This window comes from Bufo bufo, chromosome 10 (genome assembly GCF_905171765.1).
Source record: "Bufo bufo chromosome 10, aBufBuf1.1, whole genome shotgun sequence".
Classification (NCBI taxonomy): domain Eukaryota; kingdom Metazoa; phylum Chordata; class Amphibia; order Anura; family Bufonidae; genus Bufo; species Bufo bufo.
This window is the reverse complement of record NC_053398.1, coordinates 127,749,863-127,773,986: the sequence shown is the minus strand read 5'-3', so window position 1 is coordinate 127,773,986 and position 24,124 is coordinate 127,749,863. Positions and strand designations below refer to the sequence as shown.

At 48.8% G+C, this 24,124-nt stretch overlaps 1 protein-coding gene across 1 annotated transcript; it reads left to right on the top strand.

Annotated features, from left to right (window-relative positions):
* The first annotated feature begins 1,864 nt into the window (after positions 1-1,864).
* CMTM4 (CKLF like MARVEL transmembrane domain containing 4) lies at positions 1,865-19,804 on the top strand. The gene is made up of 4 exons (XM_040409278.1): positions 1,865-2,337; positions 12,227-12,403; positions 14,613-14,711; positions 18,450-19,804. Exons 1-4 carry the CDS (start codon positions 2,152-2,154, stop codon positions 18,621-18,623), a joined length of 636 nt encoding a protein of 211 aa, XP_040265212.1. The 5' UTR covers positions 1,865-2,151; the 3' UTR covers positions 18,624-19,804.
* Positions 19,805-24,124: the final 4,320 nt, after the last annotated feature.

Genomic DNA, 24,124 nt, shown 5'->3' with positions numbered 1-24,124 from the left:
CTCTTTAGGAGACGATCCTGGCGCTTTCTGGACTTTCTTGGACGCCCTGAAGCCTTCTTAACAAGAATTGAACCTCTTTCCTTGAAGTTCTTGATGATCCTATAAATTGTTGATTGAGGTGCAATCTTAGTAGCCACAATATCCTTGTCTGTGAAGCCATTTTTATGTAACGCAATGATGGCTGCACGCGTTTCTTTGCAGGTCACCATGGTTAACAATGGAAGAACAATGATTTCAAGCATCACCCTCCATTTAACATGTCAAGTCTGCCATTTTAACCCAATCAGCCTGACATAATGATCTCCAGCCTTGTGCTCGTCAACATTCTCACCTGAGTTAACAAGACGATTACTGAAATGATCTCAGCAGGTCCTTTAATGACAGCAATGAAATGCAGTGGAAATGTGTTTTTGGGATTAAGTTAATTTTCATGGCAAAGAAGGACTATGCAATTCATCTGATCACTCTTCATAACATTCTGGAGTATATGCAAACTGCTATTATAAAAACTTAAGCAGCAACTTTTCCAATATTTATGTAATTCTCAACTTTTGGCCAGGACTGTACAGTACGTCGACCTAATGCTGAAAGCCATAAACCGGCCTATTTGTCATGTTAGAAATGCTAATTCAGAACTTCCATATGCATCTTCATTAATTTTCTATGCGGATGGTCTAGGGATCACAGTATATTCTGTGTAATGTGGCGCCCCCCTGTGTCTGAACTATGCATTGTTGAATATTACAGAAAATAAAGGGCAACCTGTGTAAAGATGAAGATAGTTTTAGGTTTCATTGGCATTGTATAGAGGACATTGTGCAAAAAACAAACAATGGCTTATGAGAGAGATGAATCTGGCTAGAGCGGTTTGCTCTCTTCTAATGTGTGGCCACTGTCACTGCAAAGACCTGCACAGATACACTGCATCCCCGGTAGCTGTGACGTATGCTCAGCCCTGTAGCAGTCATTGCTTTATGATGGCTTATCCACAATACTCCACAGTTTCCTCCCTCATTTAACAGTTAGGCTACATTCGCGTGCACTTTCTGCTGCAGCTCAGGGGGCGTACACTATCTTTGGGGGCGTGCACTTTCCGCTGCAGCTCAGGGGGCGTGCACTTTCTGCTGCAGCCGCTGGCAGTTAAAGGATAGAACTGAGCATGTGCGTCCTCTGTGTGCTGAACAGAGAAATTAGAAAAAGAGCAAACAGCAGGTGGCGCTATAAAGATACATTTTATTGAATAACTCACCGGCTATACATAATTTTTAATTCATTGCAATTACAAAAGTAATTAGATCCAGGGGCTGCTGTGAAAAACGTAGGATACTTTTCGTGGGACGACCGCTTTAATCTCTTTATTGGAGTATGCAGGTCATGAACGGAATAGTGGGGGTAGTGGTTATCTACTATTGGTGGCAGGAGCTACACCCCTGATTACATGATAATAGAGGCTGCTTTAGCCATAATAGAACAAACCCTATAAATTCCACGTAATGTATTTGCCGTTGCACCTAGAGGCTCTGCTCTCTCTGCAACCGCCGAATTGTGGGCGTGGCTATGTGTACCCCAAATGCGACTTTATCCTGCCCCTAGGCGACATTTCCACCGAATAGACACCTAGGGAGACTTTAGGGGATAGAACTTACACCCTACCCCTAGCAGCCATTATTACTGGAGGCCCCCCTCCCCCATTGTAATTCTGAGGGGCCACACAGCCTGGCAGCCCGTGCCAACCACCGGGGCTACAGGCGAGGAAGAAAAAGAGTCGCGCAGGGGGCGGAGTTATGGTGATGAGCCTTCCCTCGTGACGTCACAAAGAAGCTCGCCTGCGATTGGTCGGGGCGCAGTTTACCTGCAGAGCGCGTCGGTGTCGGGATCGCGCGGCGACTTGCGCGTCACCGCGGAGAGAGAACCCGGGGGGCCCCAGGGCGGCACGTGAGCTGGGGGGGGGTGGGAGCCCCAAACTCATCCAGAGCCCGACGATAAGGGTAGGGGGGGTGTTGTGCTTCGGGACTGCGCCCTGCTGCGTGCATGATTGACATGTGGAGGATCCTCGGTGACGGGCTGCTCATCCTGGCTCTACCGTAAACTGCCCGTCGCTATGCATTGTGGGAAGTGTGGCCCCTAGCGCTGATCCCGGAGCCCCCAGGCATGAGAGCGGCGGAGGACATGGACGGCTTCGAGGCGGAGGCGTCTACAGCCTCCATGGTGTCGGGGGCCAGCAGCCCTTACCAGCCGACCACCGAGCCCGTGCGGCAGCACCGCGGCTGGGGGGGCATCCACTGCGATGTGGACTACATCCGGTCACTCTGCGGGGTCCTGAAGTGCAGCCAAGTGGTGAGTGTCCGGGGGGCGGGGCTGGGAGAGAAGGAGGTGTCCGGGGGGCGGGGCTGGAGGAGGGGTGCATGGCATGCAACAGGTTAATCACCTTGATGGCTGCACAGTGCACGTGTGGCCCCATAACATTACCCCCCTGACAACCAGTATGGCCTCCACTATGGCTTCTATAGGGGTTGTCAGCGACTCCCATTTATTCGGACTTGTCAGAACTTGACGCTTGCCTCCTGACATTGGGCGGCGTACATTATAACCTCACCCGTGTCCTCGATGGAGGTCAACCTGGCGTCTTCTGCACCTGTCGCCGCCTGTGACCGCTCCCCCGCCGGGGCCCCTTTTATTTGACACTGAGGTCGTTGCCCCTCGTAGAGGTGACCAGGTGTCACCCCTCACAGGCCTCGTGTACTGGTGTAACTGGGATTAGATCTGCTCTACTGCTGCGCCAAGGAAGGTTTCCCCTTTAAGAAGTCTACAGATTCAGGGTTCTGCCTGGGGGGAAAGCTGGGTGACTACTCCCAGAAGTGGCAGGTTTGACGAGTCCTGCCGCCATGTCGCCCGCCTCTCCTGATCTATCTTAGTAACTATTCGCTTTCCAGCGCCACAGGATCGTCTCTTTTAACTCTGTGCTGTTCCTCTGTTATTCCTCCTAGAACCCGATGAATAATTGGCAGTTACCAGATAGCGGTGTGACCCGTCACTTGTTGATGCTGCTCGTTGTCATCACGTAGGGACACGGCCCTTTAAAAAGGGGGATGGTAATAACCGGCTGTCAGTTTAGTCCTACATTTCTAAGAGGAATAACTGAGGGATGAGTTGTAAAAAGAAAAGGTGATCTGGGGAATATATGTATTTTCTAAAGTGGGAGAGAGAGGACTATGATTATGGAGTCTTGGGTGACAGCGACTCTGGCAGCCATGTTGGATGTCACTCAGCTTTCCCAGGTACCATTATAACATAAAATAACGGAGGCTCTGCGGACGCGTGCGCCTCTTTTTTCCACGGTAGCATAAGTCAGATTGTTATTGAAAAAGGAGGGGGATGCTGCTGCAGGGCTGTGTGCGACTTGTGCTGCGAGAGGGGGGAGGGAGGCAGCGCTCAGCGCGTTCCTCCAGCTCCGAGGCGTCAAGGATCCGACTGTTGGAATTCACCTGCCTAAACAGCTGCCAGTGGCTCTCCCCATTCAGGACACGCGCATGCTCGTCCGCGCCCCCTGCTGTCTAACCTTCTGGTCCACCTTCTGCATCCAGTGGTGGACGCACATGCTCAGTAGCTACTTCTCCTCATGGTGAAGCAGACCAGGCACCAATAATTCATACAGGCTTATAGCTATGTCTCCCTCTGGACAGCGGAGGAGGAAATCCTGGGGGTCCTGCATCCCATAGGTGTCTCCGGGACTATTTTCTATGCAGGGGAGGAAGAGGTTAACAAGAGCTAATTGCAATTCATCCTGCGCGATGCAGATGGTTTAAGAGCTGCTGCCCACCCGCAGCAAGGGAAGAATGTCCTCCAGGTATGCAAATAAGATGCTGTTCTAAAGTCGCGGGATCGTCCCTTTAAAGGTCGAGGTGCGACCACATGGCGGCATTCCTGCCGCTGATGGCGATGCCGGAGATTAACTCGTTCCCTGGCTACGGGAATGTCTCCATTACAGCTTATGTGGGAAGCAAATTCCTCCTCGTATCAGGGATTGTGCGTGGGAAAAGCCGCGTTCAAGGGGGTCTCTTCACAGAGAGCATTCCGACCGGTCGGTGTGAGTCTGGGGTCAGGAAAGGGTCAGCCCCGGAGCAGTCGCAACTAAAAGGGGTACAATTCTGTCTCTAAGGGGAAGAATGGGTCCGATCCCCTGGATCCGTGCTGATGCTTGCCGCCACCCCGCTGCTGTCTGCGTCCTGGTCGTGCGTGCTTGGCAGCGATTCGCCGAACGAGCAGAGTGGCGAGTCGGGACTTGGTCAGCACCAAAACGAGAAGGCTGGGGGATCGGTTTGCCAGGATTTTTTTTAACTGATGACCTATACTCTGGATAGGTGGTCAGTATCCAAAAGGCCGGGACCTCCGCCAGTGGGTGTCGGACCCCCACTGATCAGATACTGACAACTTATACAGAGGACAGGTCATCAGTCAAAATGTGTGTTCCTGCACTATGGTCCCCTCATTGTGCTCAGTGTTAGGACATGCTGGGAGTTGTAGTTAGGACGATGTGACAGGTGTCTGCAGGTGAACCTGCCAGGAGCCGATACCTAGCCCGGCATACGTTACATGGATGCTGTCGGAGCAGCCGCTCTAGTATTGCAGATGCTGAGTTTTAGCTGCTGTAGGTTGTTCTTATTGACCGTCTGTGACCGGAAGTCGCTGTCTGCGCTGATGGTGACCACACGTCGTCCCAGCTTCTCCAGCAGCTGGAGGAGGCCGCTCTCCATTCCAGAAGTTAACGGCTTGTGGTTGAGCCGAGGAGAAGAGCGGCCCAGACTGAGGAATGTGCTCTTGGATCCGTCCACCGGGCCCTGTCTCCTTAGACACATGTTCTTCTCCTGCCAAATTCCAAGATTCTGTCTACATGTGTCCGGGCAAGAGCTGCAGCCTGTCGGCATCCTCGGGCGCTGGACGGGTGTGGGCAGCCGGTGACCTCCTGGGCGAGGATGCGGTTCACTGCCCTGGCTCTGTGGCTTGTCGGTGCCCCCTGCTGGTGATCGGCTGACATGACCATAGTGGTCGTGTCTGTGTGCAGTGTATACAGCTATAGCTGTCAATCACTGATAGGACCGCCCACTGGACTCCTAAGCCCGGAAAGATAGCGTGCAGCCGGAATATTGCATTTCATTGTTATTGTGACTGCCTGACATGTACAGCAGAAGCCAGGACTTTAAAGATGGTGCCCGCTCACCTGGAGGCAAAGTCTATGATTGGTGATGACGCTGATCAGACGTTTGACCCCTCAGATGCTGTGGTCAGTAGTGCAGTACCAAGTACAGCCATTATCCAATGGATGGCGCTGTGCTTGGTGAGCAGAGAGAAGGCCGCGGCGCGGCTGTAAGTGCAGGTGCCTTCTCAAACAGCTGATCAGTGGGGTCTCGGGTGTCGAAACCCCACTGATCAGATACTGATGAAACCCCCCTTTAAGTATCTTGCTAAATGTCCACATACCCTCCTTACATCCGGTATGTAGCGTGCCACCCTCAACAGATGAAAGCCCCGCCATCCGCAGATACACCCGAAGGGGGACTCTAACCACCAGAGGGTGACAACGTACCCGGGGTTCAGGCCCGGTGCAGCCATTTACGATCCTCGTTGTATCGGTCGCGCCCTTTGCCTCTCTTGCTCCGGTAACGTCATCCGCACTGCGTTTCCTACCTTGTCTGTTGTCTTATTAGATGTGAAAGGTTAACTAAGGAGCCTGACCCGGTGCCAACGTAAACCCGTCCGCGGCGCCGAAATACAGAAGATTTATAACGCTGAGGGGTTTCACTCCATCTCCAAGACATACAAAGGATTGATGCAGATTGACTTCCCCGACTCCTTGCGCTTTCCTGCTACAGGGGCTTAGGACACAGTGGCTTAAAGGGGTTCTCCGGGAATTAGGAAAATGAGAATGCTTAAATATTACTTTATTATAAATATATTCCCAAATATATTTCATTAGCTATAATGGCTCGTTTTGTCTGTGGAGCAATCATTAGGAGAAATAAAATGGCCGCCGTCCTATTAGTGCCCACAAAACCTGTCCTAATCACAAAGGAGGACATGCTACTTTAGAGCACTGAGCTAAAGAGCTGCCTCATCTTCTATGATCCTGAATACAATTTAATATGATCTTCAGCTTAATCTCTGTAGAAATGGAGGTCCAGAGGAGACATGAAGTACAGAGAGGAGGGTGAGAGGGATGTGACTAATGAGCAGCAGCACTTGTATGCAGTCTCCATTACCACAGTCTGTCCTGTCCGTCTTCTCTGTCCTTCATGTCTCCTCATGAACTCCATTCCCACAGAGATTCAGTTAAAGTTTTTATAATCTGTATTCAGGATCATCATCCCTGACAATTTCCACAACAGGAGGATGAGGCAGCTCTTTACCTCAGTGCTCAGAAGTAACATGTCCTCCTGTATGATTAGGACAGGTTTTGTGTGTATTAATAGGACGGCAGCCATTTTGTTTCTCCTAGTGATTGCTCCCTAAACAAAATGAGCCATTATAAATAATGAAAGGTATATGGGAATATATTTACAGTAAAGTAATATTTAAGTATTTTCATTTTCTAAATTCCTGGAGAACCCCTTTAAATGTGTCTGAGCTGCAATATCAAACACAGCCTGTGGACTAGAGTGGCGCTGTTTCTATTCTCATGCAGCCCCTGGAAGAGTTCAGAGCTACGTCTCCATCTCACATCTCTGATAAGCTGATACACCGTCTCTGTCATGCCCTGTGTACCGTCTGCTTCCTTAAAGGGGTTGTCCAGCTTTGGGGACTTTTTTACCAGACCCCTGAAGTGTGTCGCACCTGTTGAAAAACTCATACTCCCCCGTCGCTGTGGTCTGCCGATCCCCGCTCTGTAAACTTCTGGACAGATGGGGTCTTGTGCAGTGGCATCAGCGGTGACCTGTCCCCAAGTGCCATATGACCCAACAGGGTCATCCATTATAGGGACGCGTCACCAGTGAGCCTGGTCTGTCCGTAAGGGAGCGACAGGTGAGCTCTTCAACAGGTGCAACATGCTTTAATGGGTTTATGCAAATGAGCTCTCCTCCAGAAGTCAGCGGTCTCTCTAGTGCCACCTATTGGAGGCAGGTGGGGTGTCTTAAAGGGCTTATCTGAGAGTATAAAAACTAAAGCCCCCCAATAGGCCGGGCCCCTCACACTGAATATACTTACCCCGCTCCCTGTGTGTGTGCGGTTGGTAGAGCAGCCAGTGGCAGGCGGGTCGTTGGACGAGCCTCCCTAGCATCGCGGGTGACGCTAGGGAGGTTTGCCACCGCCTGCCATTGGCTGCCCCTCCCCCGGGCATCGCATGTTTTCATCAGCGCTTGGGGAGAAGCAGCAGCTGCGAAGCGGGGACCAGGAGTGGTGCGGGGTAAGTATATTCAGTGGGGGGGGCCCGTCATATTGGGGGAGCTTTTTATACTTTCGGATAACCCCTTTAATGTAGGAGGAGTCTCTGGTTTGGCTTGTCCACTGTGTTCATGGGTCGGACATTGACAGGTAGCCACCTACAGGTGGAACTAGAGAGACCGTCTCCTTCCTGCTGGAGGAGAGCTCATTTGCATATCTTTTTCCCAGGGGGCATTGCCCACACCAGCGGGCGGTCCCTTTACCCAGTTTATCCCATGAAGACCTCCTTTTTTTAGGTCAGTTGACCATCCCAACCCCATGACGGAGCAGAAGCTGGAGAACATGGTGTGACCGCGTATTCCGTGATCTGGGCTTAGGAGTCCAGTGGGAGGTCCTACTCTGTGACGGACAGCTATAGCGGAATACACAGACCGCCCTGCAAGGGAAGATCTCTTAAAGGCGCTAGTCGGGTTTTAAAAAATTTATGACCTATTCTTAAGATTACACCATCAATATATCGGACCAGCGGTGGTCAGGCCCTTGGTCACCTCAGCTGCTTGCAGGGGGCCTGAGACAGTCACGACATGTTGAGAGTTGTAGTTTCACAACAAGGTTGAGATTTCTCGACTGGTCTAACCCAAATCGCAAAAGTAGATGGGCAAAAAGCGTCCTCCTGGCCAGTGGCGACACAACCATTGTCTGCCTGGTGGGGTGGAATGTGTATGGGGGCCTTTCTGCTAGGTCTACACGATGACGTGTGTGTCACGCGACAATACGGCAACATTTGTCGCACCAATGTCTCGCGACAATTTTTATAATGATAGTCTATGGTGTCGCACCGCGACATGTGACATACTGTGACGCAACAGATGTATTTTTTGCGACACCATAGACGATCATTATAAAAATTGTCGCGCGACAAATGTCGTCGTATAGACCTAGCCTAAGGCTTTCTGGACGTCTGTTTTAGAAAGTAATTGTATACCCCATGAAAGAACTTTTATTTTTTAAAAGGATTGTACATTGTGTTGTTCCTCTGTTGTTCCTCCTAGAAATATGAATATACTGACAGCTGGGTGTTGAGGGCATGTCCTTAACTGTTTCTCATGATCTACTCACTGCGGACACACCCCTTTGACAAGGGGAATGGTAACGCCTAGTTTAGAAATTGCTTGGAGGAATAACAGAGGAACAGCACAACATGCGGTTATAAGAAAAGAATGTTCTGGGATTGTTTCATGGGAAAACCAGGAGGACAGTGTCAGGAGAGGTGACCGCTCCTCTGTAAGCGCTGCTTAGCATGATCGATATTGCTCGCGGTGGGACGGCTCTGCGCCGCCACGTGCTTACATCTCATTACTGCAGTTGGGAGTCTCCGAAGTAGAGAACGGGCAGGATGTGGCCCCAGGGGCCTCATCAGTGCAGTGCTTTTCCAGTTCCTCTCCAGTAAGGCCTCGTCCACATTTCTGTGTCTGATGTCTGAAAAATCCGTCCGTGTTTGGTCGCTTTCTGCCCTCCGTATTCCGTGGACGCTGCTAGTTTGCAAAGTATCTCCTAGCAATGGTCCGTGAAAATCGCTGACAGAACGCAGACCCATAGACTTCAATGGTCTGCATCGTGGACCAAAGTAGTGCACGTCTCTGGTTTTCCACTGATCAGAAGCTTGAAGACACCAAGGCACTCCGGTGAGAGCGGCGTTCATTGGTCACGTGGCCCATTTGTAGTTGCATGAGCGCTGTGCGCTATGAACGGCGCAGTGATACTACCGGTGCCTGAAATATCCAATGAGAAAGCTCCGTACAGTAAGGAGGGGGCGGCCTATTCATCAGTTTGGCCAGCTGCCGGACCATTCGCCGCTCCGTCGGATCTTCAGCAATGCTTATAGCAGAGGGGCGGCCTGGCGGGGTGAGCAGCCTCGGGGGGTCTGCAGTGAGTGCAGCAGGATATTATAGCCACGTACAGTCCAATATGGTGGATCTTCCTGATATGCATCCACTGCAGGGAGACTGTGATGTCATTTACATGGGACTGTATGTTGGAGGGGGCTGGAGGGAGGTGAGTGATATTTACATGAGACTATGTTGGAGGGGCAATAGGCAGGGTCTGATGTTATTTACATGGGACTGTATGTTGAAGGGAGGGGCTGATGACGTTTACATGGGACTTTATTTTGGAGGGAGTGGCAGATTTTATTTACATGGGACTGTATATTGGAGGGAGAGGGTGATTTATTTTACATGGGACTGTATGTTGGAGGGGGCTGGAGGGAGGTGAGTGATATTTACATGGGACTGTATGTTGGAGGAGGCAATAGGCAGGGTCTTATGTTATTTACATGGGACTGTATGTTGGAGGGAGCGGCTGAAGATGTGTACATGGGACTGTATATTGGAGGGGGCTGCTCCATCAGATGAAGTGCTGGATCGGGCCCACAACTGACAGGATCGGGGCCGAGCAGTCTCTGGACTATGATGGAGCCTGTCTCTTTAGTGTAGTCCTGCCTGTGAGGCTTCTGTGTCCGGTCAGAATCGGCCATAGAAGCCGACGCAGATGTGAACAAGCGCTAAACATTGTCCAGGCCTACGTAGTGGTTATTTCTGTCACTGCAGCTCTCCACGTCCTCTTCACCTAAAAATATTCCTCAAAACTGGCGCGAGGAGTGTTTTTTTTTCCTCTCCTGGAAAAGACCTAGAGCGCCTGTGACTGGAGGCCCCGGCCCCTGAGGTAAATGTCGCCCTTATTTCCCAGCATGCTCCACTTGGCATTTCATGGAGACGGGTCTGTCGGGGAGAAGACGCTTCACCTTTAACCTGAGGAAGCGGCTGGACGTTCACCTCCTCCTGGATGAGTGACGCCCCCGTATATTTGACGTTCTTGTAGATGGCGGATGGGAGTCTGGTCGCTGCGCGCCGATGCATCCATTCTGACAGGGAAATATTAACCTCTCGCTTCCTTCATCGGGGGAACCTTAATTCTTAGTGATGGAGGCTCCGCCGGGAGGTCACTTTCTGAACGGCTGACCATATATTATTTCAAAGGAGTTTGTGATGGCGGACGCTGACTGAAAATCTTCAGAATTTCCTAATGCCCTTTGTAAGGCCTCATGCACACGTCCGTGTCCGTTTTGCACACGTAACGGGTCAGTCATACTACACCATTTTCTTGTCTGGTGGGATTTCAGCTGATTTGGGGGTTATGTTTTGAGGCGGGGGGGGGGGGGTTCACTCATGTCTGGTCTTTATAGTCAGTGCCGTGCACAGTATATACAGTCGTGGCCAAAAGTTTTGAGAATGACACAAATATTAGTTTTCACAAAGTTTGCTGCTAAACTGCTTTTAGATCTTTGTTTCAGTTGTTTCTGTGATGTAGTGAAATATAATTACACGCACTTCATACTTTTCAAAGGCTTTTATCGACAATTACATGACATTTATGCAAAGAGTCAGTATTTGCAGTGTTGGCCCTTCTTTTTCAGGACCGCTGCAATTCGACTGGGCATGCTCTCAATCAACTTCTGGGCCAATTCCTGACTGATAGCAACCCATTCTTTCATAATCACTTCTTGGAGTTTGTCAGAATTAGTGGGTTTTTGTTTGTCCACCCGCCTCTTGAGGATTGACCACAAGTTCTCAATGGGATTAAGATCTGGGGAGTTTCCAGACCATGGACCCAAAATGTCAACGTTTTGGTCCCCGAGCCACTTAGTTATCACTTTTGCCTTATGGCACGGTGCTCCATCGTGCTGGAAAATGCATTGTTATTCACCAAACTGTTGTTGGATTGTTGGAATAAGTTGCTGTTGGAGGGTGTTTTGGTACCATTCTTTATTCATGGCTGTGTTTTTGGGCAAAATTGTGAGTGAGCCCACTCTCTTGGATGAGAAGCGACCCCACACATGAATGGTCTCAGGATGCTTTACTGTTGGCATGACACAGGACTGATGGTAGCGCTCACCTTTTCTTCTCCGGACAAGCCTTTTTCCAGATGCCCCAAACAATCGGAAAGAGGCTTCATCTGAGAATATGACTTTGCCCCAGTCCTCAGCAGTCCATTCACCATACTTTCTGCAGAAGATCAATCTGTCCCTGATGTTTTTTTTGGAGAGAAGTGGCTTCTTTGCTGCCCTTCTTGACACCAGGCCATCTTCCAAAAGTCTTCGCCTCACTGTGTGTGCAGATGCGCTCACACCTGCCTGCTGCCATTCCTGAGCAAGCTCTGCACTGGTGGCACTCCGATCCCGCAGCTGAATCCACTTTAGGAGACGATCCTGGCGTTTGCTGGACTTTCTTGGACGCCCTGAAGCCTTCTTAACAAGAATTGAACCTCTTTCCTTGAAGTTCTTGATGATCCTATAAATTGTTGATTGAGGTGCAATCTTAGTAGCCACAATATCCTTGCCTGTGAAGCCATTTTTATGCAACGCAATGATGGCTGCACGCGTTTCTTTGCAGGTCACCATGGTTAACAATGGAAGAACAATGATTTCAAGCATCACCCTCCTTTTAACATGTCAAGTCTGCCATTTTAACCCAATCAGCCTGACATAATGATCTCCAGCCTTGTGCTCGTCAACATTCTCACCTGAGTTAACAAGACGATTACTGAAATGATCTCAGCAGGTCCTTTAATGACAGCAATGCAGTGGAAAGGTTTTTTTGGGATTAAGTTAATTTTCATGGCAAAGAAGGACTATGCAATTCATCTGATCACTCTTCATAACATTCTGGGGTATATACAAATTGCTATTATAAAAACTTAAGCAGCAACTTTTCCAATTTCCAATATTTATGTAATTCTCAAAACTTTTGGCCACGACTGTACATTTATGTCTGTTTTTTGCCGCCCCCAGGTTTTGGCGCTCCTCGCCTTCATCTGCATCGAGACGATCATGGAGTGCTCGCCGTGTGAAGGCTTGTATTTCTTCGAGTTCGTCAGCTGCAGCGCCTTTGTGGTGACCGGCGTGCTGCTGCTCATGTTCAGCCTGTCTCTTCACGAGCGTGTCCCTCACATCAACTGGGTCCTGACGGTAAGTCCTTGGTCGCACTCCTGACTCTGTGTGTGTATAGTGGCAGGATTGGCGGTAAGCTGGAGCCCTCAGTGCTCACGAAAACCGGGGTCCTGTGTGAATGGAGCGCTGCTGCGCTTGCTCCGTTGACTTGGGACTGCAGACGTTCGCTGAGCGCTGTCATTCCATCAAAGTGAGCGCAGCGGCAGTCACACCCGTACACCACTGCGCCGTTCACCTAGCAGAGCCCCTGTATCGATGGGATAGGCAAAGTCCAGTAGGCACGGGTAGGACCTGCTTCTGTCTCAAAAACGGAGCCCTGCTGTGTACGCCAAAGCTCTGCGCATGTGCTGTGTTCTCTCACTGTTTGGGAGTTGCATAGAGGTGAATGTAAAGATGGCCACGCGTGCGCAGCAGGTTCCCCCTTCCCCATTCACTTCAGAGCACCTCCTTGAGATAGTAGCAGGTCTCGGAGGTGGGACCTGCACCTTTCAGACATTTATGGCTTATCTGTATGCCGTAAATGTCCAGATGGGAGTAGCCCTTTAAGGTGTGTATGTATAGGGATGGGGCGTCCCCGTAGGATGAGGCTTCTTTTGGAAACGTAAACCTAAATTGGTCCTGTGCTTTCCACAGTAATCTTTGCACATTCCTGGAGCATTGACATCAACTATGTTTGTTTGCACGCCCCCCCTTCCGAGCTGAATCCCTCTGTGCTGCAGGCCCAGATGTTGCGCAGGAGGTCTCTGCAGGACATTGGGTTCTGTTTTTTGCGCAGTAAGGATTGAGGAGCGAGGCCGGCCGTCTGAGGAAATCTGCTGACTTGTCTTTGATTCTGTCAGCTGAGCAGGCGGCGGCCGGTGCCTGTGATGTGGGGAGCGTTCCCACGCCTGCGCTGAGACATCTGTGAAATATTCCTGTCGCCTGTGGAAGGACATGGCGTCTTGTTGGGGGGCAGAGGTTCTCTTTATGCAGCACTTGGCTTTGATTCCTGCCCCAATCTCCGTGGAGTAACGCGAGGATGAGCTAAGACATGTCACCGCACTCGGCTGTGCTCCTTGTAAACCGCGCGCTGTGCGACGGGATTTATTGCCCCAGCCTGTTCACGAATATAATGGGAGGCATGTGTCGGCTTCCCCTCCTGTAGATAACCCAGGAGCTCCCAGCAAGTGGTAGCAGTAGGTGGCGGGCGTTTAATGGCGTGTAGACAAGCCGTGTCATAGCCGTGTTCTCCCAGTGGACCACCGTGAACCGCCACTTAACTAACGTTGATTTTGTAGCGTTAAAGGGGTTGTCTGGGAATTTGATATTGATGACCTATCCTCGGGATAGGTTATGGATATGAGATTGGTGGTGGTCCTACTCCCCGCCGCTCCGTGACCGCTTAGGCCTCTTCGTGATGTCACTGTATATCGGTCACATGCGCAGCTCGGTCCTATTCAAGTGAATGGTGCTGAGCTGCAATACCAAGCACAGCCACTATACCACGTACGGCGCTGTGCTTGGTGGGTTGCGAGGAGGCCGCACCGGAGCACAGCAGCCTCCTCAAACAGCAGATTAGCGGGGGTGCTGTGAGTCGGACCCCCACCAATCTGATGCCGCTTTAGTCTTGTCCCTTTTTGTATGTTTATTGAGTTTTACCTTCTAAATAGTTGACCCAAAAAACTATTTAAAAAGTTCATGTTTTATTTGCAGCTTAAGAGAAGTCTCTGAGCAGTGTCAAAGGGGGTTAATTCCAGTAATATGGCCTGATACAAGATCGGACCCAGCCAGTGTGATCTGCGGCCGCGCAGGCACGTGAGAAGATCGCGTTGGTGAAGTCTAATCTTGGATCCCCCCTCGATCCATGGACAGTAGGGCCCGGCGTAAAGCCCAAACCCCTTTGGCACTGCTTAGAGGCTTCTCTGGCGGGATTCTGAATGAATCCTCAATGGTTTAAAACCTCCTTTAGTTAGGATATTACTTCCTCAGTGGCGGGTCTGGTCGGCAGCGGGTTGGACACTTTGTAGTCCTCCATTGTATTGGACACGGAGTCGCCCAACCATCCATGCTCTGGTTGCTGCATCTGCAATGAATTCCTATCTGCTGTATTTGCATTGACCACTGGAGGCGTGAAACGAACGCCCGCCGGCGCCCCCTGTCCTGCCACGTGTTGCGGGTTCGGCGCTGGACGCTGCGTCCTGGTCCCAATGGCGGCACTCATTGTCTCCTATGTGTTTTTTGTCTCTAGGACTTGGTGAACACCGGGCTGAGCGCTCTGTTTTTCTTCATTGCCTCTGTAATTTTGGCATCGCTGAACCACAAATCTGGGGCGGAAATTTCTGCAGCGGTAAGAAAATCACTTTCTGAAGTTTTTCCAGTGAAAAGACAAGAAGGAATGCGCCTTAACCCTTCCTGCGCTGCGTCGCCTGATCCAAATAACTGCAGAGGTTTTCTGTTAGAGGGGCTTTCCGTGGCGAATAAGAAAGAGAATGGATATTTGCCCTCGCCAGTCTTCGGACACTGCTGTTCCCCATGCCGCTCCCGGTTCCCGCGGCTGTCCGCTACCTGTCCTGGCTCAGTGCGCCGAAAGGGCCTGCTCAGCCAATCGCTGGCCTGATCAGTGAACCGCCTCAGCTTGTGATTGGCCGATCAGGCCTTTCCTGCCATTTCTGACGTATTGGACCAGAGCAGACCATAGCCATGACGGCATCCTCAGGGAATCAGCGAGCTCTCTGTTCATGTTATCAAGCCCCCTTAACCCACTGCCACCCCTTTAAGGGTAGGTTCACACCTCCATCTATTGGAGCCTGCCCGGGGGGATCCTGCTGCTTTCCTGCGAAATGCCGGGTTTCAGAGGAATAAAAACCATTGCAGGAAAGCGCTTTTATCCGGCCGGAAAGCATCTGGATCCCATTATAGTCCGTGGGGTCCGACCAATGGAGTTGTGAACCTATCCTTAGTTTAACAAGGTTTTCCATTAACCTTTATCACCTGTCCACACAATGGGTGTCTGATTTCGAGGGGTCCGACTGGTGAGACTCCAATTGGCCATGAGAATGGGAGTCCCTAAGTCCCCTGTGAGAATATGGAGCAGTAGTGAGTCAGGGGGCGCTGTTTCTAGTTAGGGTTCATGCCCGTTTAATGGTCCGCAAATTGTGCGTTCCTCATGTTGCGGAACGGAACATCCTGGCCTCTATTAGAAGTGTCCTATTCTTGTCTGTAAAACGTATAAGAAAATGTACAGAAATGTAAAAAAAAAAAAAATGTCATCAATAGACCCGTAGTAGACCTAATGGTATTTATCACGGATGACACTGGTACATTAATAGTTAATGGCGCTCTGGAAGTATTCGGTTACTTGGCAATAGACGCGGAGTGCATATCCAGTGCAACAGATGTCGGATGATGTGCAGCTCAGTGGTCTCTGCTGCCACCCAGTGGTGGTGTGAGTGACCACATGTCATAAATCCAGATGTAGCTGAGCTTAGGGCTGCGCAATTTTGGCAAAAAAAAATAATCTTGATTATTTTATTCTTGCAATAACTTTTTTTTTTTTCTGTCAGGGGGGGATCTGTATATAGAGGGGTCACATATATCTAGTGTATATAGAGGGAGGACTGGGAGAGTGTATATATAGAGTGATGAATGGATGAGAGTATGTGTGTGTGTGTACACACACTATATACCCTCCTGCGCTCCTCCCTCTGTATACACTATATACCCTCCTGCGCTCCTCCCTCTGTATACACTATATACCCTCCTGCACTCCTCCCTCTGTATACACTATATACCCTCCTCTGCTCCTCCCTCTGTATACACTATATACCCTCCTCTGCTCCTCCCTCTGTATACACTATATACCCTCCTGCACTCCTCCCTCTGTATACACTATATACCCTCCTCTGCTCCTCCCTCTGTATACACTATATACCCTCCTGCACTCCTCCCTCTGTATACACTATATACCCTCCTCTGCTCCTCCCTCTGTATACACTATATACCCTCCTGCACTCCTCCCGCTGTATACACTATATACCCTCCTGCACTCCTCCCTCTATATACACTATATACCCTCCTGCACTCCTCCCTCTATATACACTATATACCCTCCTGCGCTCCTCCCTCTGTATACACTATATACCCTCCTCCAGTCCTCCCTCTGTATACACTATATACCCTCCTCCAGTCCTCCCTCTATATACCCTCCTGCGCTCCTCCCTCTGTATACACTATATACCCTCCTCCAGTCCTCCCTCTGTATACACTATATACCCTCCTCCAGTCCTCCCTTTATATACCCTCCTGCGCTCCTCCCTCTATATACACTATATACCCTCCTGCGCTCCTCCCTCTGTATACACTATATACCCTCCTCCAGTCCTCCCTCTGTATACACTATATACCCTCCTGCACTCCTCCCTCTATATACCCTCCTCCAGTCCTCCCTCTGTATACACTATATACCCTCCTGCACTCCTCCCTCTGTATACACTATATACCCTCCTCCAGTCCTCCCTCTGTATACACTATATACCCTCCTCTGCTCCTCCCTCTGTATACACTATATACCCTCCTCTGCTCCTCCCTCTGTATACACTATATACCCTCCTGCACTCCTCCCTCTGTATACACTATATACCCTCCTGCACTCCTCCCTCTGTATACACTATATACCCTCCTCTGCTCCTCCCTCTGTATACACTATATACCCTCCTGCACTCCTCCCTCTGTATACACTATATACCCTCCTCTGCTCCTCCCTCTGTATACACTATATACCCTCCTGCACTCCTCCCGCTGTATACACTATATACCCTCCTGCACTCCTCCCTCTATATACACTATATACCCTCCTGCACTCCTCCCTCTATATACACTATATACCCTCCTGCGCTCCTCCCTCTGTATACACTATATACCCTCCTCCAGTCCTCCCTCTATATACCCTCCTGCGCTCCTCCCTCTGTATACACTATATACCCTCCTCCAGTCCTCCCTCTGTATACACTATATACCCTCCTCCAGTCCTCCCTTTATATACCCTCCTGCGCTCCTCCCTCTATATACACTATATACCCTCCTGCGCTCCTCCCTCTGTATACACTATATACCCTCCTCCAGTCCTCCCTCTGTATACACTATATACCCTCCTGCACTCCTCCCTCTATATACCCTCCTCCAGTCCTCCCTCTGTATACACTATATACCCTCCTCCAGTCCTCCCTTTATATACCCTCCTGCGCTCCTCCCTCTATATACACTATATACCCTCCTGCGCTCCTCCCTCTGTATACACTATATACCCTCCTGCGCTCCTCCCTCTGTATACACTATATACCCTCCTGCACTCCTCCCTCTATATACCCTCCTCCAGTCCTCCCTCTGTATACACTATATACCCTCCTCCAGTCCTCCCTCTGTATACACTATATACCCTCCTGCACTCCTCCCTCTATATACCCTCCTCCAGTCCTCCCTCTGTATACACTATATACCCTCCTCCAGTCCTCCCTTTATATACCCTCCTGCGCTCCTCCCTCTATATACCCTCCTGCGCTCCTCCCTCTGTATACACTATATACCCTCCTGCGCTCCTCCCTCTGTATACACTATATACCCTCCTGCACTCCTCCCTCTATATACCCTCCTCCAGTCCTCCCTCTGTATACACTATATACCCTCCTCCAGTCCTCCCTCTATATACCCTCCTGCGCTCCTCCCTCTATATATACACTATATACCCTCCTCCCCCTATATACACTATACCAGTGATGGCTAACCTCCGGCACTCCAGCTGTGGTGATCTTAAAAGAAGTCTGGTTATAAACCCCAGATTTCTAAGACTCGTGAAAGGCAAACAATAAGAAATAACTACAAAGAGCGCCTCTTACTGTGGAGGACCGGGCACGTCACTGCTTTACATGGACAGCCCATTGATTTCAACACAAATGGTGTAATGCTTGATTCCACCTGTGGTGGCACTGCAGGAACATGGAACCCTTGCTGTTACACCACTGATCGCTAGAGGTCTGTCCTTTTAACTGACTTCTTACTCCACCATTCATTTCGGATCTTTTCTTTGCAGGTTTTTGGCTTCTTGGCCACCCTCTCCTACTCCGTAAACACCTACTTGGCGTTTAGGAAATGGAAATTTGGCAGCAGATCCCAGAACATGCGTCAGTCCAGTGACTACATGAGGGCACGCAGCGAGTCGCGGGATGCAGACTGCCGCCCTGAGATCCAGCGTTTGGATGCGTAACCTGCCTGGGTCTAACTGGAGGGTCTCCATGAATGGTTTCTCCTCTCGATGTGGGTGTCCCTGGCAGCAGGACTACTTTCTAAAGGAGTGTTTTGCGAACAAAGAAACTTCTGAAGATTCCAGATGACATTCCCGTCTTAATGTATGGGCAGGTGGGTGGCTAACTTTCAGCAGAGATCCTTTGAGAAGAGATTATTCTAGATCCTGCCCTGGAATGCTTCTTCTACGGAAAATGGACCAAAACCAGGGACCAGCCAGATCTCCGGTGACCCTGGTTCGGGCACGTTCTTATACCTTTCCTCTGACAGAAGATTAGCTTTTACTGTCTTCCTCTTATAATCGGATCACTTTTAAGGCTTTGTTTCCATGAGGTGGCCATGGTCCTGCGCAGCTGCCAAGGGCTGCTTTTGAAGGTAGCGCTTCCGTTCACCTGAAAATTCATGCGGCCATTGGCTTCCGCGGCATAGGTTTTCTGCTGACCGAGCAGAACGCTTAGACTTGCAGGCGTCATGGACGATGTGGCAAAGAATAAGGAGGGCGAGTGAGGCCAAAAATTGTAAAAAAACTAAATTAGAAAGTTTTTCTTTTTGCTTTTATATTTAACTTAATTTAAATAATCTGTTAAATCGTACGTTGATTGAAGGAAATTACAAAAAATGATCTTATTCCCGCATCGAGTCATCATGCGATGCAAGTGTTATCATAGGGACCCCCTTTATAATTCCTGATTAGGCTTTAGAGCAGCTGTAAAGCCCAACCAGAATCCAGTTCTGCGTATGTCACTTATTTATAAATGCCGTCCCTATGATAACACTAATGTGCGAGGTGTTATCATGGGGATAGCGCTCCCCGAAGCCGACTCTCGCTTGAACCTCTGGTAGTTTGGCGCAGGAATAAGACATTTGTTTCTAGATTTTGGAAATGGCACTATGGGGGTAGGATATAGATTTTCTGGCGGTTCTAAGTACGACGTTTTTCTCATCGCTCCTGATTTATCGCATTCCTATCGGTAATTCTCATGGCCATACGATGCCGCTATACGTATGCAATATGTAACACTATGGGCTGAGAATTACAGCTGATTGTTAAGCAATATTTTAACTCTTATCTCATTAAAGGGAATCTGTGGTTAAAATAATCTGTTCTAAATCTGAAGGATAATTGACGACCCCCCCCCCCCCGATATACTTACTGCTAATTGAAGGTTTGGTTTTATGTAGGAAATGTAATTTATTTTTTACTGTTTATTATACTGTAATTGTGCAAAAATCAAATTTGTATTAGAAAAAACATATTCATTGTATAGATTTTATTATATTTTGTTTTGTTTTTTTGTAGCTCTGATATTCAGTCCGTATCTCTCCAGCTGACCAACTTCCATATGCGCTGTAGGGATATATGGATTTGATAGAGGGGGGATGCCTTCCTGCCACCCCCAATGAGCCCAAGCAGAGAGATTTGGCAGACCTGTCCTGTATGCGGGTTACACGGGCAGCCATTAATTTGCATGCCCAGGATGTAATACTACGTTTTTCCCTGTAGGGGGAGATATGTTGCCCGATGCGGCTTTTCCCGCGCAACAGCTGATGACTGGCTTCTAATTTCAGGAGGTCGTCTTTGTGAGACTCCCTGTTCAGTTCTCATTGGCCAGGGATGCTCAACCTGCGGCCCTCCAGCTGTTGTAAAACTACAACTCCCACCATGCGCTTCTGTAGGTTGTCTGGGAATGATGGAAGTTGTAGTTTTACAACAGCTGGAGGGCCGCAGGTTGAGCATGCCTGTCATAGGATCAAAACTGACGCACGGCCGGCCCCCCGTAGTATTCCATTGACTTCAATGGGGTGAAAACTGCAGGACGGTGACTTTCTTGACTGAGGCATTAACCTTCCTTTGCATTGTCAGTTGAGGTTTTTCCCATCCCAGACAATGGGGGCATATCGCTAGAATAATGCCCCCATTGTCTGATGGGGACGGATACCACCTCTGGCAAAGTAAAGGAGGGTGCACTGCGCATTTATTTCTATGGGGCCACCATGATAATATCCCTTAAGTGAGTGTCGGCTCCCAAATCTGCTTTGGGGTACTTGCACACGTTGCGGAATCTTATGCGGGAAAAACCGCAGCGTGTAATGTAGTCCCAGTAAAGTATAGGAGACTAGACAAATCTCATGTACACTTTGCTTTTTTGTTCTGTGTGGAAATTGATTTGCTGTGCGAATTTAGAAATCTGCAGCATGTCAATTTTGTGTTTTTTTTTTTTTTTTAAGAGGGCGTGTGAACAAACACATTAAAATCAATGGGTAGGTGTGGTGTTCATGATTTACTGAAGTGTGAACGAGGCCTTACTTTAAAACAGATTTTGAAGGTAACAGATTCCCTTTTACCTTTACCTCTGTGGTTGACTCCCTAAACCAAAACCCAAGGGTATTCTTAAGACAGAAAACAGGCCCAGAGTCAGGTTAAGGGCAGTTCGTCTCTATTGCAGTGTTTTAGACTTTTCCTTACCTTTCCATTCATTCCCTCATCTGCACGTTCCCCTCTGACTGTACTGCTTCCCGTACTCCAGTCTTCCACGCACTTTAAAGGGGAAATCCTCTTCCAACACAAGATATAGACTCCTGTCCCATATCAGATCAGGGGTCCATGGGTTCAAATCCCAGAGCTGGTGTCAAACTGGCTGCACGGCTCTGCACCAGGGCAGAATGGACCTTTTTGTTTTTGGAAATCTGTGCCAGACAGAGCTTATGAAATGGTTGTCCAGAATCACAGAAGAAAATAGCTTCCCCCCCCCCAGAAAAAGCGCCACACCTTTCTATGGGTTGTGTCTGGTATTGCAGCTTGGGTCCACTAACGTATATAGGGCTGAGCTGCAATACTACATACCACCTGTAGATGGTTGTGGCGCTGTTTTTGGAGAAAAGCAGCTATGTATTTAGAGGAAGAAAAAAAAAAAAAAACTGTTGTCCAGGGTTACATCCCCTCTAATGCTCAATAGAAGGGATCACCTGGACTGGAGGATGAGCACATCCCCTAATTGTTGGCTTGTGATTTCAGGATTTTCAGTGAATGCAACAGGACCAAGTATTTAAAAAAAATAAAATAGGAATTTATGCTTCCTGTGGTAGTGAGCACGGGCCTCAGGATAGATCGGATGAGCGAACAAGAACTTTACGGGTTTGGCGTTCGGACAGTGGAGGAATACCGTTATAAGGAAATGCAAAACAGAAGCCTTTAAGAGACATTCCATTTTGAGCCGTTATAATACAAGTCTACCGCCAAGCATAACCGATCCGTCTGGTTTCCATTATACAGGACGAAAAACAAAATCCCGCATAACGGAAACCAGGCGGATGCGTTATGCTTGGCCACAGACTTGTATTATGATGGATCAAAACGGAATGCCTCTTAAAGGATTTCATTTTGCATTCCGTCATAGAATTCCGTTATACCGGAATTCCTCCACCGCCCGAACGCTGAACCTGTTAAGTTCGGGTTCGCTCATCCCTAACCCAGGGATAAAGCTTTGATCCTTCAGGTATGTTCATCCAGTTGTGTGTAGGGTTGCATCGGGTATCGAAGTGTTGATACCCAATCGTTACTTTTAGACCCGGATCAATACGATACCGGGTCTTACTATTTATCGATACTAGGCTGTGCAACCTAGTATCAGTTAGAGAACATGGCACGTGCCGCTCTCAGTGCGCGCCATGTTCTCTTCACTAGCACAGTGGAGGAGGAGGGAGTCCCTCACCCCCACTGTGATGCGGCTGCCACCGATAGGGAGATAGCAGGGAGGAGGAGGGAGGGTGCACTGCGCCACCAATGGCTATAAAACAGGGGGGGGGCACTGTGCCACCAATGAATGTAAAACACATTAATTCAAGTATAGGCAGTGGGTAAATCCCCCCCCCCCATTGTTATATTCATTGGTGGCAGGGGCTCCGATCGGTTACCATGGCAGCCAGGACACTACCATGGCAGCCAGGACTTCGGTAATCTCCCTGCCACAGGGCAGCAGGGATAGTGTGAGGTCCTATTCACCATAATAGAGCTCTATCAGGGTGAATAGGACAAGGGATCTAGCCCCTAAGGGGGCTAATAGCTAGTAAATAAAAAGTTTTAAATAAAAAGTAAAAAAAAAAAACCCCAAAATACTAAGTTTAAATCGTCCTCTTTCCTAATTTTACATATAAAATTTTCAAACAAGAAAAAATAAACATTACATATCGCCACGCCTGAAAAAGTGTGAACTATCAAAAAATATTTCCTATGTGGTGAACGCCGTAACAGAAAAAAAATCAAAACCGCGCGATTCGCTATTTTTAATCGCATTGTTCTCCCAAAACATAGGTTAGGACAGTAGGGGCCGGACGTTCCAGAAAATATGGAATGCACGCAGCTTTTTTGGTGTTGTTTTTTTCTGCGTGGTATCGAGTATCGCAATACTTTTTTATGGTATCGAAATCGAATCAAAATTTTGGTATAGTGCCAACCACTGATGGCCACCAATTACAGTGCCCATCACCCATTTTTCTGGGTGCCCTGAATGGCATAAATCTGCATGGTTATGGAGTTCTCTGCCCTTCAGGGTCTCTGTAAAAGCTTCCAGGTGACAACCCCTTACAGAAGCCACAACAGCTGCCACCAGTAGTGGTCGTTCGTCAAACACATCAGAATGGATTATTAAGAAATATATATATATTTTTTTTTCTTGTTTTCGTGGGAAACTCTTTGTACAGAATGGTGACGTTTCGATCCCAAGATTGGTGTAAAAACCCATCGCGGTGAGTTCGTCGAAACGTTCATATCAAATACTGAGAACGAACTCTCCATCCAGGAGCGAGGAAAGGAACGGTGCCCCCGATCAGCCAGCATCACGTGTACGATAACGCCGCTTTATGTAAAGCCGATGCATAACAGCATTTTACATGGTGCTTATATATATACGATTTTGTAATCCACGTTTTTGTATGATGGTACGTGTCTCTTGGATGTGATCATTACACTTTGTGTTTTTTTTAATTTCTCCAAGTTTTGGAATTGTCTCACCTCGTGTGCCTTTCGTATCGATCTGCACTTGTCAATCATCCGATACTTATGTATTCTTGTGTAAAGACTGGATGCGTGTTCCTTCTAGTGTGCTGGTGTAATATGGAGACCGGAGTTCTTTTTGTAACGTGTAATAAAAGATCAAATATACAGTTGGGTGTCTCTGTCTCTGCTTCTGTCTCCCCCTTCCGTCAATTAAAAAAAAAAAAATCCCTATTTAGGATACTGGAAAGAATGCTGCTCATTGCAGGGAATTGTGTAATGCCCCGTTACTCCTGTGGTGGCGCTGCAGGGAGATTCTACACTTGCTTGCCAGGATCGATCACAGCTGATTGTCTCTATGGTCAGTGGTTTTTATTGTACAGAGTTACTCAAGTGCAAAAATAATAATAATAATTGTCGGGGGCTTCACATCTTGGCCGCAGAAGATTCGAAGTCTGTGTCTTCGCTGG